The sequence below is a fragment of the Taeniopygia guttata genome, chromosome Z (assembly GCF_048771995.1).
Source record: "Taeniopygia guttata chromosome Z, bTaeGut7.mat, whole genome shotgun sequence".
Classification (NCBI taxonomy): Eukaryota; Metazoa; Chordata; class Aves; order Passeriformes; family Estrildidae; genus Taeniopygia; species Taeniopygia guttata.
In genome coordinates this window covers 77,332,109-77,346,679 of record NC_133063.1, presented here as the reverse complement: position 1 = coordinate 77,346,679, position 14,571 = coordinate 77,332,109, and the positions used below count along the sequence as shown (strand labels likewise).

The 14,571-nt window shown below is 44.3% G+C and overlaps 1 protein-coding gene and 1 long non-coding RNA gene across 2 annotated transcripts in view; one reads left to right on the top strand and one right to left on the bottom strand.

Moving 5' to 3' along the window:
* LOC115491012 (uncharacterized) overlaps window positions 1-13,364 on the top strand; it is a 23,424-nt gene extending 10,060 nt beyond the window's left edge. Inside the window, exon 4 of the long non-coding RNA XR_012052806.1 lies at window positions 12,794-13,364. This is a non-coding gene — a long non-coding RNA (uncharacterized lncRNA). The remainder of the gene's footprint in view (window positions 1-12,793) is intronic.
* TAL2 (TAL bHLH transcription factor 2) lies at window positions 3,213-14,571 on the bottom strand. The gene is made up of 2 exons (XM_004174656.6): window positions 14,417-14,571; window positions 3,213-6,031 (listed from the first exon to the last, which is right to left on the bottom strand). Exon 2 carries the CDS (start codon window positions 6,019-6,021, stop codon window positions 5,668-5,670), a length of 354 nt encoding a protein of 117 aa, XP_004174704.1. The 5' UTR covers window positions 6,022-6,031; window positions 14,417-14,571; the 3' UTR covers window positions 3,213-5,667.

The following is a 14,571-nucleotide window of genomic DNA, read 5'->3' as shown; positions in this document are numbered from 1 at the left end:
GCTCTTGGCCTTTCTCAGCTCCAGGGCTAAGCACTGCTGTCTGCCAGGGTTTGCCAAATACAGTCACCAAGAGAAAATCAATGTTAATCAATGTCTACAGACAGGGTTGGAGGCAGAACACCTCCCTGGAGACTTGGTGACTGCAGGCTGTCATCCTTCAGCTTTTCATTAAGGTTTTAGGCTACCTGAGAGCCTGTCTTTCAAGGTGCAGAGTAGGGAATTTCAGAGAAAGTGAGGGACCTTCCCAAGCTCTAAGGTACTGTGCCTCCAGCCATCTGCAGAAAGGTGTATGCATGGGAAACCTCTGCTGCCCTGTGCTACTGAGCTGGCCAGCTCTCTGCATGGCTGGCCAGCTTAAAAGTCAGCCACTTAATTTGAGTCCCAGTGCAGTCCATGCTGGGATCCACAGGAGTCTCACTGACTTCTTCCTGCCCTTCATCCTGAACCTCTTCTGTGCTGTTCTGTGACATTGACACTCAGCAGGACAGATGTACCCAGGAAAGGCTGGCTGCTCTTGGCCTCTCTTTCTTGGTGCTGAGGTGTCTCTTCTCCAAAAGAAGTTTATCACAGGGTCCTCTCTTGTGCTCTGCTGGGATTGCAATCCAAGGCAGTGAAACAAACTGTGGAGGGATGGGATATGCATTTGTGTGCACAGATGGAAAGGGAGTGGAATGAGAATACATTGGGATGAGGCTCTGTTCCTTACAGAGAAGAATTGAACCACCTCAGTGTGCAAAGAAAATGCTGTTCATGGATTACAGGGGTAACAAAAGTGAATAAATTCAACCACATATAGGTATTGACTGTGCACAGGGCAATCTCTCTACCTTCTGTAACCCAAGTACTTTTTTGAGCTGCTTCTTCCACCCACCTTTTCCCATCTGATTCTCTCAGCACCTGCTGTATTAAAAATACAATTACTCCCTTGAAAAGTGGTGGGTTTGGACTCTGTCACTGTGCCAATGACCTTTAGATTTAAGACTGGCTCCCAAGTGACCCCTGCCCCACAGGTCAGTAGTTAAGTCGTCCATTCTTTCCACCTCCTTTCATCACCCAGCCTTCAAAGAACAAAAGTCAGATCTGCCTTGCTCACACTACTTTAGCCATGCTCACTGCATATCATTCCCTAGCAGCAAATAAATTTGTGGGAACTGATTAGAAATGGTTCATGAATCATATACCTGTGAAACACGTTGATGCTGCACCTTTACCTTCTGTTCAGAACCAGGTGCTAAGATGGATCTTCGTGTCCTGAAACAGCTCTGCTGTGCCATTCAGTGCAGCTGTCCCAGGAATCCTGTGAGTCCCCCTCTGTGATGCCCATTGTACCTTCATTCCCCCTGATTCAGACAAGGTACAGCAAACAAGGCTGCCAAGTACAAACCTACCACAGTGTCTTCCTCAGCGTGGGCAATACTCCAGAAACACATGTGGAATCTCACTGTGCATTGTCTAGTGCCAGGCACAGCATGTTTACATCCACCAGGATTTGAATCCACAGAATCTCAAGCCAAACCCCAGACTGCAGACCTGGCCTTCCTCTTACCACAGGCTGGCCTTCACTGGGATTTGTGCACATGACTACAGCATCCTCTCAAATACATTTGCAACTCATTCCTTTCCTTACCCGGCCCAAATATCCAATTGCAATTACATTCCACAATTCCACACAGCCACAACGGGGATATTGAGAAAGTGGATGTGATGGATGTCAATTCCCTTAGGCCCTGTGACAGGTGAACAGTGGCAGAACTTGTTTCCTGCCTCTGAAGTAAGTAATCCTCATTTGAGCTGAAATGTGGAGCTGTATTGTTCCACTGATCCTGTTAGAAATTCCAAGTAAAGGAGTGTCTCACTGAGGTTTCTGCATCAAAAATTCACAGGAGCACTCTTCACACCCTCTGTGCAGGTTAGGAGTACCATGGGTTGGAGCAGACCATGAATCTTTTAACTTTCCAGCACTCCTTTTTTGTACCAGTAGATACCAAGGATGCTTCTAGAAAATGCCACCTTAGCTGGTCTTCCTTGCAGTATTGACAGACATAGCTTCACAGAAAAAAAGAAATTATAAAAGTAAAAAAAAATGCTGTTCATGCAACTCTATTCAGCACTACTAGTTACAGCCAGGGACAGTAGGGCCCTTAGGACTAGGGATATTTTTGTCATTTGTACTAAGGTTTTGCCACTGCAACAACATACCTGAGACATTTTCAGCCAACTCTAAATAACTTGGTACATCTCCATGGTACGGGTCTCATTATCTCACAGCACTGTGTTGGCATGGCTGTACCATGCCACTTCCAGAGGAGGGATTGCCACATGATCCCCAGCAGACAAACTGATTTGGCATCACCTGCTGGAAGCAGAGCACTCTCTCTAAGGTGACATTGCCTTGTTTAGTATAAATACATACTGGAGACCACACATAAATGCATTTTGAACTTCACATTTGCTGATTTCTTGACTTTTGTATATAATTCCTTGAGACAATGCTTTCCTGGCACACATTTTGTGCAGAAATTCCTTTCTTGGTGTTCAAAGAACGCTCTCACTGGATGTGAGACATCCAGTCAATCATGAAACTGAAACTGTCCCTGTGATCCAGTGATTTCACATCTCTTCCTCACAGCTCCTGCATCTGTCACCCTAGTGCTTCCTCTCCCTCTCCCAGCCTCAGATGCAGTTGGAGATTGGATTGTTCCCACCAGATGTTAGCCAGAAAGAGTAGCTTAACATCCTAAGCTCCCCTCAACTTTGAATTATTTTTTATATCCAAACCTGGATTCCTGTTTGAATCTTTTGGTTATGCCTATCTGAACATCTCCAGATAACAATGGACTCCAAATAATTCTTTAGAGTGTCATATGTTTTTAAAATGTAGTTGATTAAAATGTTTTGAATTGTGAGTCTTTAGAAGAGATAAATAACAACATTGTGCAATGAAATTTTAGTTATTTGTCTTTTTCAAGAGCTGGTCAAAATCTTCTTAGCACAGATAGAAATACAATATGAACTAAAAGTGTAAGAAATTGTAGTAAACAATTCCTTCATTGTTCATCATCTGAAAATGGTTTTTCTACAACCAAGACTCTTGCATAAGAGACAGCAGAAAAATCCTCTGCTGGAAATCACATCATAAGGTCTTTGAGATCCTCTACCAAGTGGTTTGCAAATGTAAAATGAAATTTTAGAGAAGTTTAGAGCAAAAAAGATTAGTTTCTTAAATAATTTATTTGGAATATATTAGGTGTTAAATAACATATAGCACAAAGTGTTATCAGTTGCACTGTATTTGTTCATGATGACACAGATAAGAAATCCCCAAAACACAAAGAAGAAACTTGACCAAAAAAAAGAAATCTTTGGCAGAGAGATCTAGGGAAATACTTGCTGAATGTGACAGTAGGGAGCCCCTAAACTGAAAGGAGATCAAAGAAAATGGCTATATGAACCAAAGAAATAACAAGATGAGAAAGTTTTTAGCATAGAAGATACAAGCGTATTATGTTACAAAATTGCCAGGTTTTCTTTCCCCAGTATGACAGCTGCTCACAAGATGTTTTTCCTCACCTTGGTGATGTGTGTTTCCAAGGATAGCAAGTGACTGATAGACCCAGCAGCACCACCACGCCTCTGCAGGAAGTGCTCCGATTCACTTGGACTAATTTGTCCTGCTGGAACGCCAGCCAGCCAGCAGATAGATGGGAGGAGGATATGGCTCATTACCTTCAAGGTGCCATGCAGAAGAGGCTGTGGCTCCATTTAGTCACATTAATGTGGGCAGAGGTGAGGAGAAACAGAGGACTCTTGGTGTCTTTCCACTGAGCTGCTCCCCAGGGCCATCCTGACAGATCACAAACCCAGGGATAAGCAAACTATTAGCAGTGTTCAGAAAGGAAACTAAATCAACATGAATTCTTTCCGCTTTATTTTTTTCTTTCTTTCTTTTGGTCAAAATCTGTTCACTGGCATGCCTGTACCTTCCAGCACCAGTGCTGGATGGGGTGAGCTGAGATATTGTCAGACCTTGGCTTTTGTCAGTGCTGAGGACAGCCCAACATCCCCATAGCAGGAGCCAGCCCTGGCTTCTTTGGTGCACCTGGTGCTTGGTGAGGCTTTGAAAGGCAGCTCAGCTTCAGGTGCCAAATCCCCTCATGCAGAAAGGCCGTACATGCTGCATGCACAAACCCTAGTTCTGCTTTCTTAAAGCACCTCCTTGTCTCATGAACAAACAGAAACAGCCCAGGGACATGCCCTGGACTACAGGAGCTACATTTCTCCACCAGTCATGAGCAATTGTCTTTTCTAAGCCTTGACATGTACCTTGGTCCACATGAAAATCAAGAGGCACTTGTGTCAGTGGGAGCAGGATCTCACCAGAAAGCTATTCTACTTAAACCTGACATCATTTTTTCTGCTGTTTTGGGCTTCTCATAAGTCATATGAGCAGGCCAGGCCTTGGCTGGCACAGGTTATAACTCAAGTCAGGAAATTAGATTGGATGTTTTTGTGGGCAACAATAATCCACAGTGACCACTTTCATGCAGCTTATCATGTAAACACCTACAGCATGATGTTTCATACAGGGAAGTGACTCACAAATGGAAGATATTTACAACAATTTCTTTGTACTTGCTCCATTGGCCCATATGGGACAGTATCCAGGTGGGAAAACCTCAGCTAGGGCAGGAGAAAGCAGGGAGTTTAAGGGCAGTCATATGGCCTGTGCATGCTATGTAGACATAGCTTTGTCCACAAAGGTTTTCACAGTGCTTCACTGAGGCCTTTGTCCCAGGACTTCCTTCACAAAGAGGACCTCCTCCATTACTACACCTCCTCCAGAAGAACAAGGCATTGAGTCACCAACCAATCTCTTTGATGGGCTTTTGGGGCAGCTGGGGTATAGCTGACCATCTTCCTTCAGGTTCACGTTGTCACTGCTGTGGAGGAGATTTACTTTGCCTAATGAACCCACTGAAACTCATCTATGACTATGCATTTTGTCATTTTAAATTGTTGCCTTTTGCTTTAACCTAACATTTAATTTTGTTTAATGTGCTTTGCTCTGACATAAGGGATCCCTCCTGTCTGATGAAGAAATATGTAGCCAGGTTCAAGGGCTAGGATTTAAAAAAAAAAGAAAAAAAAAAGAATAGAGCTAGAAATAAGATTCACAAGTTCAAGACTGAGTGCAATTAGCCCCTAGAACAACTCATGGAGGACTGAGGCCAAATACTTCATCTCTCAAAGTCTTTCACTACCGAGGCCGGATCTCTGTTGTGGACAAATTTTGTGGTGCTGTCATAATTTTTCATCTCAATAGTGTTTCCTTGAAATAGAATGGGAGAATAATTTCTTTCCCTGTCAGAAACACTGAAGGAATATCTATGCCCTGATTTATGGAGAAGATCTGGACAGAAGACTCTTCTGGCTTGGGCTCTGTCATGACAGCAGCAAGTCTTTCCAAGCTCCCAGAGACCACAAGTTTTCCATCTGGACTGCCAGGTTTTTGCACGACCAAGGATTTCCTATCCTATTAAGTAAAAATGCAAATTAAATAGCAATAAATATAAATAGATAATCACAATACGCAGAAGAGCAACCCATGATTCTGCCAGGAGAGAGGGACTATCACACTAACACCGAGACTGCACATCTCACTGTCTGCTAGGGGGACGATGCCTCTGACCAACACTCCACTATATTGCTGCTCATGCCGGGACAGGAGACACCACAGTTTTCGATCAGTGTCAGCTCTTCCATGCTCTGCAAGTGTGGGGCTTGCTGGAAGAATCCCAGGATGCTGCCCCGAGCTGCCACTGCTGTCTGCTGCAGGCCTGGCTCTCCCAGGACCTTGACGAGGAAGTTGATGTATCTCATGGCCAAGCGTAGCGTCTCGTTCTTGCTCAGTTTTTTGTCTGGTGGGTGGGTGGGAATGAGCTTCCTCAGCTTGGCAAAGGCACTGTTGACATTTTGCTGCCTCCACCTCTCCCTGGTATTGGTGAAGATCTTCCTTGTCATTCTTAAGATGCTACAAAGCAAAGGAGATGGTGAGTGAATGCTGGATACACCTGGCTTTCACACAGGCTGCTTTTTTAGGGCCATTGTAAACCTCTAGGCCAGTGGCAAGAACTTGAGAGGTGATGCTAGTCTTCTAATTTTTACCCTCTCTGGCTGGTGTTCTTGTCCTCCATGTCCTTCACAGATTCACCCTAAAGTCACAAGTGGAAGTGTTAGAGAAGCAACTGGATCTCTAGAGTTCAGTAAGAACTTCACAAAGGAGGTAAAGGAGTTTAATTTCCTTATACAAGCATTTAGTGCTGCTACAAGCCCAGCTTCTCCAGGCTCCTCAGAATTCCCAACAGACAATGCATTTGTCATCCCACCAGGCTGTGCGAGAGCCACACAGGCAGTTTTTATGGGGGAAAGCAGCAGACCCAGTGCAGAACACATCCCCTCTTTCCCAGCCTCATTTCACACCTCCCTGGAGTCTGTACCCAGCTGGCCCAAGCTGGGTGATTCCTGGCTGGAACTAAGCCAGGTGGACTTCACCATTGGCCTTCAGTGAGCACTCAGCCCACACAGAGACATGTATGACTGTGGTTATTTCTCCAGAGCTGCACCACTCTGGTTCCCTGCCCAGCCCACAGTGGCTGCTCACTGCTGGTATCAGACACTTCTCACTTTCAGTCTACAGGCTTCTCCTCTAACCTCTTGAGAAATGCCAAGACCTAAGCCAGACTGTCATAAGTGTGTGAGGGAAAGTGTGATTCCTACAAAGCATGCTGGCATCCCAGACAAAGCCTCTCCCCAGTAATTTCCTGTCAACCCTCACAGGGCCAGCAAAGGGAGCCCCATGCCCAGAGCAGACCTGGCAAAAAAGAGTACTGAGGCAAGGGGTGCACAGTGATTTTAAATGCCATTTACCAGAAAGACTGCCAAAAGTTCTTTGTGTTGCCCTAACCTTTCTCCCATCACCATGGGAAAGCACCTTCCTTTCTCTCCCACAGCCCTGGAGGAGAGAGACTCTTCCATTTCTGAAGCAGCTCTTTATGCCAATGGCATGCAGACAGCTGGAGCATGGAAGAGCTTTCCACAGCCAAGAGGCTAAAGGACAAATGTTTCCTTACCCTCTTATGCGTGTGAAAACCTCAGCTTTTTATACCCACAGGCAAACCTTTCTTTACTGTAGTCCTCTAAAGGGGAGTGGGGAGCAGAGGGAATAGCATCCTTCATCCCCAGGAAGAGGAAATTTGAGGATGACAGCCCAGTTGTGACCCTGTTTCCAGAAGCAGCCTTACACCATGTAAGACACTTGGGGTTCACCAAAACAGACAGTAAAAGACCAAGGGAATAAAGAAACACAAATGTGACTCACAGTTTAATTGGGATGCCCTGTCAGGGAGCCAAGGCAGGGAAATCCCTGCCCAGCTCCTTCAAGTTCCAGTCCAGCACGCATTAGCAGCTGCCAGGGGAGCACAGCTGCAGCACTATGAATCGTGTCACAGCTGTGTTCAGAGACCTCTGGTCAGGGATGCAGCCAGTACAGGCTGTACACTGTCAGTGGCTGCTCATGCTGACAGTACCTCACAGGCTCTGCTTGGCCATTACACTGTTAACACATTTCTATTTTGGTAGAGGTCTGAAATTACTGTCATGCCTTTAGGGGATGAGAAAATTGTCTCATCAAAATGGTCTTGTTTCATGAAAGGCTCCTTTAAAAAACAAACCCTTACATTTCAGGTTGCTGAGAGTTTTTCTTGTCTTTTGTAGACTTACATTAAGACTCATTGCTTGATCCAAGTGGGGATTATAGCTCTCTCTTTTTTTTTTTTTTTTTTTTAAGTTTTTAATTTTTCTCCTACTCTATGTATTGTTATTGGCTTGTGTTGTGGGAACAAACCTGCTTGGTGCTTTGCACCTACCTCAAATATGTTTCATATACCTTTCTGGCAAGAGCACTGCCATACCAGTGGTACAGATTTAAACACTGTCTTTCGGTGCTTCTCTGTACTGCAATGTTTCCAGTGCCCAAGGCAAAACCTTTGCCTTTACATATTTATTCTTCCAAGCAGCTGCTCAAATCCATATGAAATGCAGAATGCCACCTGCTTCTTTCTCTGTCCTCTGTTTTTCTGTTTATGTGGTTGTTTGATACTTTTTTTTTTTTTTCTTCTGAAGACATACTTATCTGTACAAAGGTAGTTATTTTTGGTAACATAGGGAAAGTTATTTGGGTTTCCTTGTTTCTTCTAATGGGTTGACTGGACTGTATTTTGCCAGGCCTTTGGGGCTGTGCACTGTAATTCTGCCGTGTGGGTCAGTGTTTGCTGGGTACCTGTTTACATCTCAGCTATAAATACCAAGAGTGAGTCTGCTTCTTCTCTTCCTCCTGCTGCAGACAGCCCCCAGCACAGCACTCCAGGAAAGCAGGTTAACATCCAGCCCTGGTGCTGTGAACATGCCCTCTTGTCCTGTTAGTGGTGTTATTGGTGGAAAAATAAACCCAGCCTACTCCTTCACGCCGTGCTTTCTTTGTCTCTCCACTCATGCCTTTGGAAAAGGACAATGCTACATTTGTGGTCACAAGCCTTGTCAGCAAACAGATGCCTTTGTGAGAACAGCTCCTGCTTTACACTTCAAAAATGAGTGTTTGTGTTTCTGACGTTTATTTGAGATCAGCAAACAGCTCCTTTCCTTTCCCGGTGCCTCCTCTTGCAGGGATAGCTCTTTGGGGAGCTTTGTTTCAGGTGAAAGCCACTTTACAGTCTCTCCACCTTAAATTCCTCTCCTTTTTGTCTTTACTGGTGTGGGTTCCCTGTTGTTGTGCTTGGAGTTTCCATTAGAAACATAGTAGAAAAATTATCCTGGTCCAATCCTGCAGTGATTATAATGTTTCAGCACAGCTTTTTTCACTAGTCACCTACACATCCCTCAAGTTCTCTGTAACCAGAGCACCTTTCAGTTAAAATGCAGCCAGTTTGCTGGCAAGGGATCTGATTTCCATTTATTTTGCCTCATTTCCTCCCTTCTTTTCCTTCCTTCTCTCCAACTTTTCTCACCAAACTTGTCTTTCAGTGTTATTATTTGCAACTTCAGGTCTTTGTTAATTTTGCACAACCAAGCAATGTATTCTTTAGCTTTCTCTGATGCACTGTATAAAATACGTGTCATCTACAGGTTGTGCACCGCTTGTATCCCACTGGTCTGTTTTAAATCTGTGCAGAAATCACCCGTCTGTACAAATAATGTATAGATTTATTACATTAACCTGCAGGTTCGGACTCTGTACTTTCTGCTCACCTTTCCTAACCACAGATTAACAGCCCCACATTTAGTTGACAATTAAAGATCCAGGAAGACAGCAATTTAAATTCAAGAGGATTAATTCTGCTCTCAGCTACATAAATCTGAAAGTTTACACCATTTTCACAAGATAAATTTTGAAGGACATAATTTTGCACTGAGGAAGGGATTTAACTCAGGTCAAGAAGGCATGTCCAGAAGTAGGAGGTAAATGCAGTTTCATGAGCTAAGGTGCACATCTGCAACATGTAAAGAGAATTATGCAAAGAAATAGCCCCAGCAAATCTGCTCCAACAGCAAGAAACAGGAAAAAAAAAAAAAAAAGGAAAAACAAGCCACCACCACCCACCAAAGAGACACTGAAGCTTTTTGCACCCCCCTGCCTACTCATTTGAAAAATATAAAAATGTGGGGTGGGCAGAATACCGCCTGTTTTTAATGCAGCCGCGAGTTTCACCAGACAAAAGACTGAACGGCGGAAGAGATGAAGATCTCTCCCACCAGCAATTCTCACAGCCTCTCCGTGCTAAAGCCTTTCAGGCAATTCAGGCAGCAGCAGAGCAGCAGAGCAGCTCAGGCACAAAGCACATCTCTGCCAGACATTCCCCAGTAAATGGCCCCCGAGCCAGCGGTTAATGTCTGAGGGCTGGCAGGGGACTCTCCAGCAGCCCAGCTCTCACTCATAATTAGCGGGATGCTATTAACTAAAGATCTTGGACAAGAAAGTTCCTCCCTCAAGTTATACCTCTGACCTCGGTGAAGTTAAATCCATGTTGAAACTGGCCACTGGAGACCTTCTCCTGCAAATCTTAATCAGACAGCAGATGCCTGCTGCCACCAAGAATTTGAGTGCTTCTAGTAAACCTGCGGTGCCACACCATCACTCCACAGGGGAAACCCAGTGCCTGCTAAAATTGGTTATTTAACACATTGCACTGGATTTTGTTAAGTCCCCCCAGCCTTTAAGTAAATGGCAACAGAAGAGCAGAGGTTGCCTGTTTCCTCTATCAGGCAGGTGCTTGTGAGCCTGATCTGCCACCAGGAGCAAAGGTTCTCCAGCTATCACTCCTTGCTGCTGTGCTTCCCTTTGCATCCCTGTGATTTGGGCAAAAGGAGAAAGGGGAAACTCACAGTTTCCTTCTTCAGTTTCACACAAGCTTCAGAGTGTGACACTCAGCTTCATGCAGAGGGCAAGACTGAGCATGGTATTACAAGACAAAACACTACCTATTGTTGACATGGGACTTTTTCTTTTCCCCCTTCCCTAGGAGGAATAAACTCACTCCTTGCAGTTTAACCATGCACAGTTTGCACCCTGGCTGCTTGGATTTCAGAGACTTTCTTTGGGTTGGGAGGGGTAGAAAGGGCAGAGGGGACAATGCACCCCAGCTTGATGGATAGCAAGAGGAGCAGCTCACCACTAGGTACAGGCTCTTCTCCTCATCTTTCCTCTGCTCATTCTCCCTATTGCTGCCTCCCTGCATCTCAGTGCTGACCCTTCCCAAATTTTCTCTCACCTGAAATCCCACAGGTGTATGGGTGGACAGGGACACAGAGAGATCTCAGTGCTGAGAGTGAATGCTGGACTGGCAACCAGGGAGTTGAACTTCTGTCTAGGTTTCTGTGGTTCCCTTGCCTCAGGGAAATTCCTTTTTTTTTTCTTATTTCTTCTTTTTTTTTCTTTTTTTTTCTTTTTTTTTTTTCTTTTCTTTCTCTGCACCTCCTTGACCCTCCTGCTTATTAACCTGTGCAAGGTTTGTGGGAAAAAATTGTCAAGTGTAAGAATTTGTGTGCAAGAGGAGACACAAACACAGGGTGGCCCAGCCTTGCAGTGCTGGTATAATGAATGAGAAGAGCCTTTCCCTGCATCCCCAGGGTGATTCCTTACACTATCAGTGAACTTAATTTTATTTCAAAATGAAATAAAAAGGGAAGAGGAACTACTTCAGGAGTAAACAAGGGCTCCTTTCTCTGCCTCATGCCTGTGTTGGGAGTGTTATGTGACAATCACACCACGGTACAAGCACAGCAGAGCAGCAAAAGCGCTATAAAAACCAGTCATGCTGACACAGTGATTTACCTTTTTTAGAGCCTTTAAATCTAGGACAAAATGCACATAGTTGAATCTCTTCTTCTGGGAGCCCTCCTGTCTGAGGGCAGCATTTACAGAAGCTCTCACGGTCACACTTGTGCTCTCACTGAACCTTTAGGAAAAGGAAATCACTGGAGTCTTCAAAGGCAGCTGTGTGAAGGTCTCAGGACTAAGTCACCCTTCATGTTTGGGGTTACTGCACTACACACAATGCCAGTTCCAAGGGGCAGGTCTTTCACCTGACACAATACTGCTCCTGGGCTGCTGAGCTTTGTAATCCAGTTGCCCTCTTGGAGGGTTCAGGTCTTCAGCAGCCAAGAGCTCTCTGCTTTCTGAGAAAATAAGACTTCACAGCATGCACAATGTATCATCATGCCCTCTAGGCCTGCCTTGGGAAAGGAAGATCTGCAAAGCAATGAATGGGCTGCCACCCAGATGGCATTTGGGAGAGCACTAAGTATATGGCCAAGACCTTGACAATAGTGATAGAGATGTAGCTCAAGAAGAGGTTTACTCTGCACATGGGAGTGAGCTTTTTTTGGGGTTTGGGTTTTTTTTTTTGTTGTTTGTTTTGTTTTTGTTTTTGTTTTTTTTTTTCATCTAGCTCTCTTCTGCTCAATACTTTTTATGGCTCTTTGCAGAAAGATGAATTACACCACCAAAAAAATAAAGAACCCACTCATGGGCTGCAACAGCTTTTGCTAAATGGAGTTCCAGTGCATTGGCAGGGGCATGACAGCTTGCTAAGCTGAGAAAGGAACACTCTGCCAGAAGGTTTAGCCTTTATTTGCTGAAGTTGCACTTGTGTTATTTTCTGTTCCAGAGAATCTGAGAGTCTCTCTTGGAAAAGTGCTTCTCTGGCCTGAATGACAATTCCAGTGGGTTTCATTTAAGAGCAGCCTCTGCCAAATTAACAGCCCAAATACTACACAGAGACACCCTCCCAGTGCTTTAAGGTAAACACAGAGAAGAAAAACAGTTTGGTTCTGTTCCAGGAGTTCTTCAGGTCTCTTTTTCTTTCCCCTGCCCCAGACACAGTGTGCAAAACCTTGTATTTCTCCTAACTCGTTGCATCACTTATTCCTGCCACTCTCTCTTTGGCACAAGGAGGCAGGAGGGCAGCTGTGAATAGCAGAAAAGATTTGCCCTGCCTGTGTATGTAGGGAAGTCCACATCCTGGAAGAAGGATGTAAGTGAAGAGTGGGATTAGATGCTACATGTCTTACAGCTCTGCAGAGAGTAGTCTGCAGCAGCTCACGCTGTTAGAGAAGTTGTTGGGAGCAGAAAAGGGAAAATCCAGCCAATGCAAAGGACATTTGTATCAGGGGGAACATAGATATTTACTAGATTTGGACATGGTCCCCCAGCCAATATTTGCTTTTGCATTCTATCTAGGTCTGCTCTGAGGCTGGTGGCAAATCTGTCTGTGAGTGCAGCCAAAGCAAGACTGGAGGTCTGACAGCATCCAGTGCTGAGCCCTGTCTTCCTGCCAAAGCTCCCACCAGGCTGCTGACCACCTCGGCTCACACCAGTGCCAGCTGTGCCTAATACCAGAGGTGACCCTGAGCACAGAGGAACGTGGCCACCATGGCAAAATGCAGCTGCCAAAAGTGAGATACAAACCACTGCAAGACAAGGAGCACAACCCCATTTGCCCCTGAATGTCTTGCCACCAACCTCTGTGGGGCTGCTCCTGAGAGAAACAGCAGCTCAAAGATCATCCCTGCCTCAGCCACCTCTGTTTAGTCCACAAATTTCCTGCCTGGCATGCTGCCTCCGTGAGAACTTCATTTCTTGGATCACCTGCTCATATCACAACTACCGTAAAGATTTAGGTAAACAGGCAGTAAAAACAAACTGCATTTATTTTAAGGGTTTTTTCTGATTGGTTAGGTTTGTGGTTGGTTGTTTGTTTGGCTTTTTTTTTTTTTTTTTTTTTTGTATCTGTGTGAAATAATTAGAAATGTGTGGTGGAAAAATATTCTGAACATGAAATATTGTCCTGTAGTGTTACAAGGAAATCAAGAAGGATAGAGACAGCTACTTCAAAAAACATGCATGTTTTGCAGTTTATTAACTTTCTCAAAAAAAAAATTTTATGCAGAAGGCTACCCCTGGAAATAAAAAGATGTTTTATATTGGCAATTTCAAAAGTTTTGGTTTTTTTTTTCCACAAATCTGAGAGTTACTAATATTTAACAAGAGAAGTGAAATAAAAAAAATGCTAATCTTTTCCTCCTAAGTGCACTGGTGAACTGCAGAAAATTCAAATGCCTATATATTTTACTGGATCAGCTGTAACACAGATGACCAGTAAACTATGGGGATATTTTAAAATATGTGAGGATTGGAATTTAAAACTTATTCCTTACACTTTTACCTGTTGACACTGTCAGTTAATTTCCACACAGTCTAGTGAATAATTAGGACATGATTAATTGTGCTTTTGCAAGGAATTTGTTTTAAATTTCAAACAGCATTGTAGCATTCACTTAAGTTTTATTTCTAAACTCAGGGATCTATGACTCTCTGTCTAATTATTTTGCACCAGTGCAATAACTCTGATTTGCAGCAGTAAGAAAATCTAGAAATAGTTAAGAACAGGGATTATAAAATCACTTTTGTTTCCTCCATATCTCACCACCAACATTTCTCTCAAAAGCAGTAAAAGCAATCAATATTTTCTTCTGGTAAGGTCTGACTCACCGAGTCTCTGTGGGGACTAGAAATTTGGAAAGCTCAGGTACAAACTGCCTCTTCACTTGATGAAGTGCAGCTCCCTCTAAGTGGCTGTTTGTCAGATGAGATGCCTTATTCTTAATTTTTTTATGACAAGAACCAGAGGTGCCACAATAAGAAATGAAAATACAGAGAACTGGTAAAAGGCCACTGCTGAAATCCCTTCCTTTTAGAATATTCCCAGCTCTGAGGGGAAATTTTGGCTTTCCTAAGAAAGTTGCAAGACAAGCCCAAAAGAGGGGAGGACAGCTGTAAAGAGAGGAGGCCACTGTCACTTACTTTTCTGGTATTTGTGCCTCTGGGAACCTGGTCGGGGGCGAACAGGCAGCAAAATCAGGCGCTTCCTGTGATTCTCTCCCGACTGCTGTTCCAGCGCCTGGCCACGGAGCTTGCTCCTGCTGGAGTCAGCCTAGAGCTGGTCCGGCTGCCTCATT

Coding starts and splice junctions, on each gene's coding strand:
- TAL2 (XM_004174656.6), bottom strand. CDS start 6,021: ATGACAAGGAAGATCTTCACCAATACCAGGGAGAGGTGGAGGCAGCAA.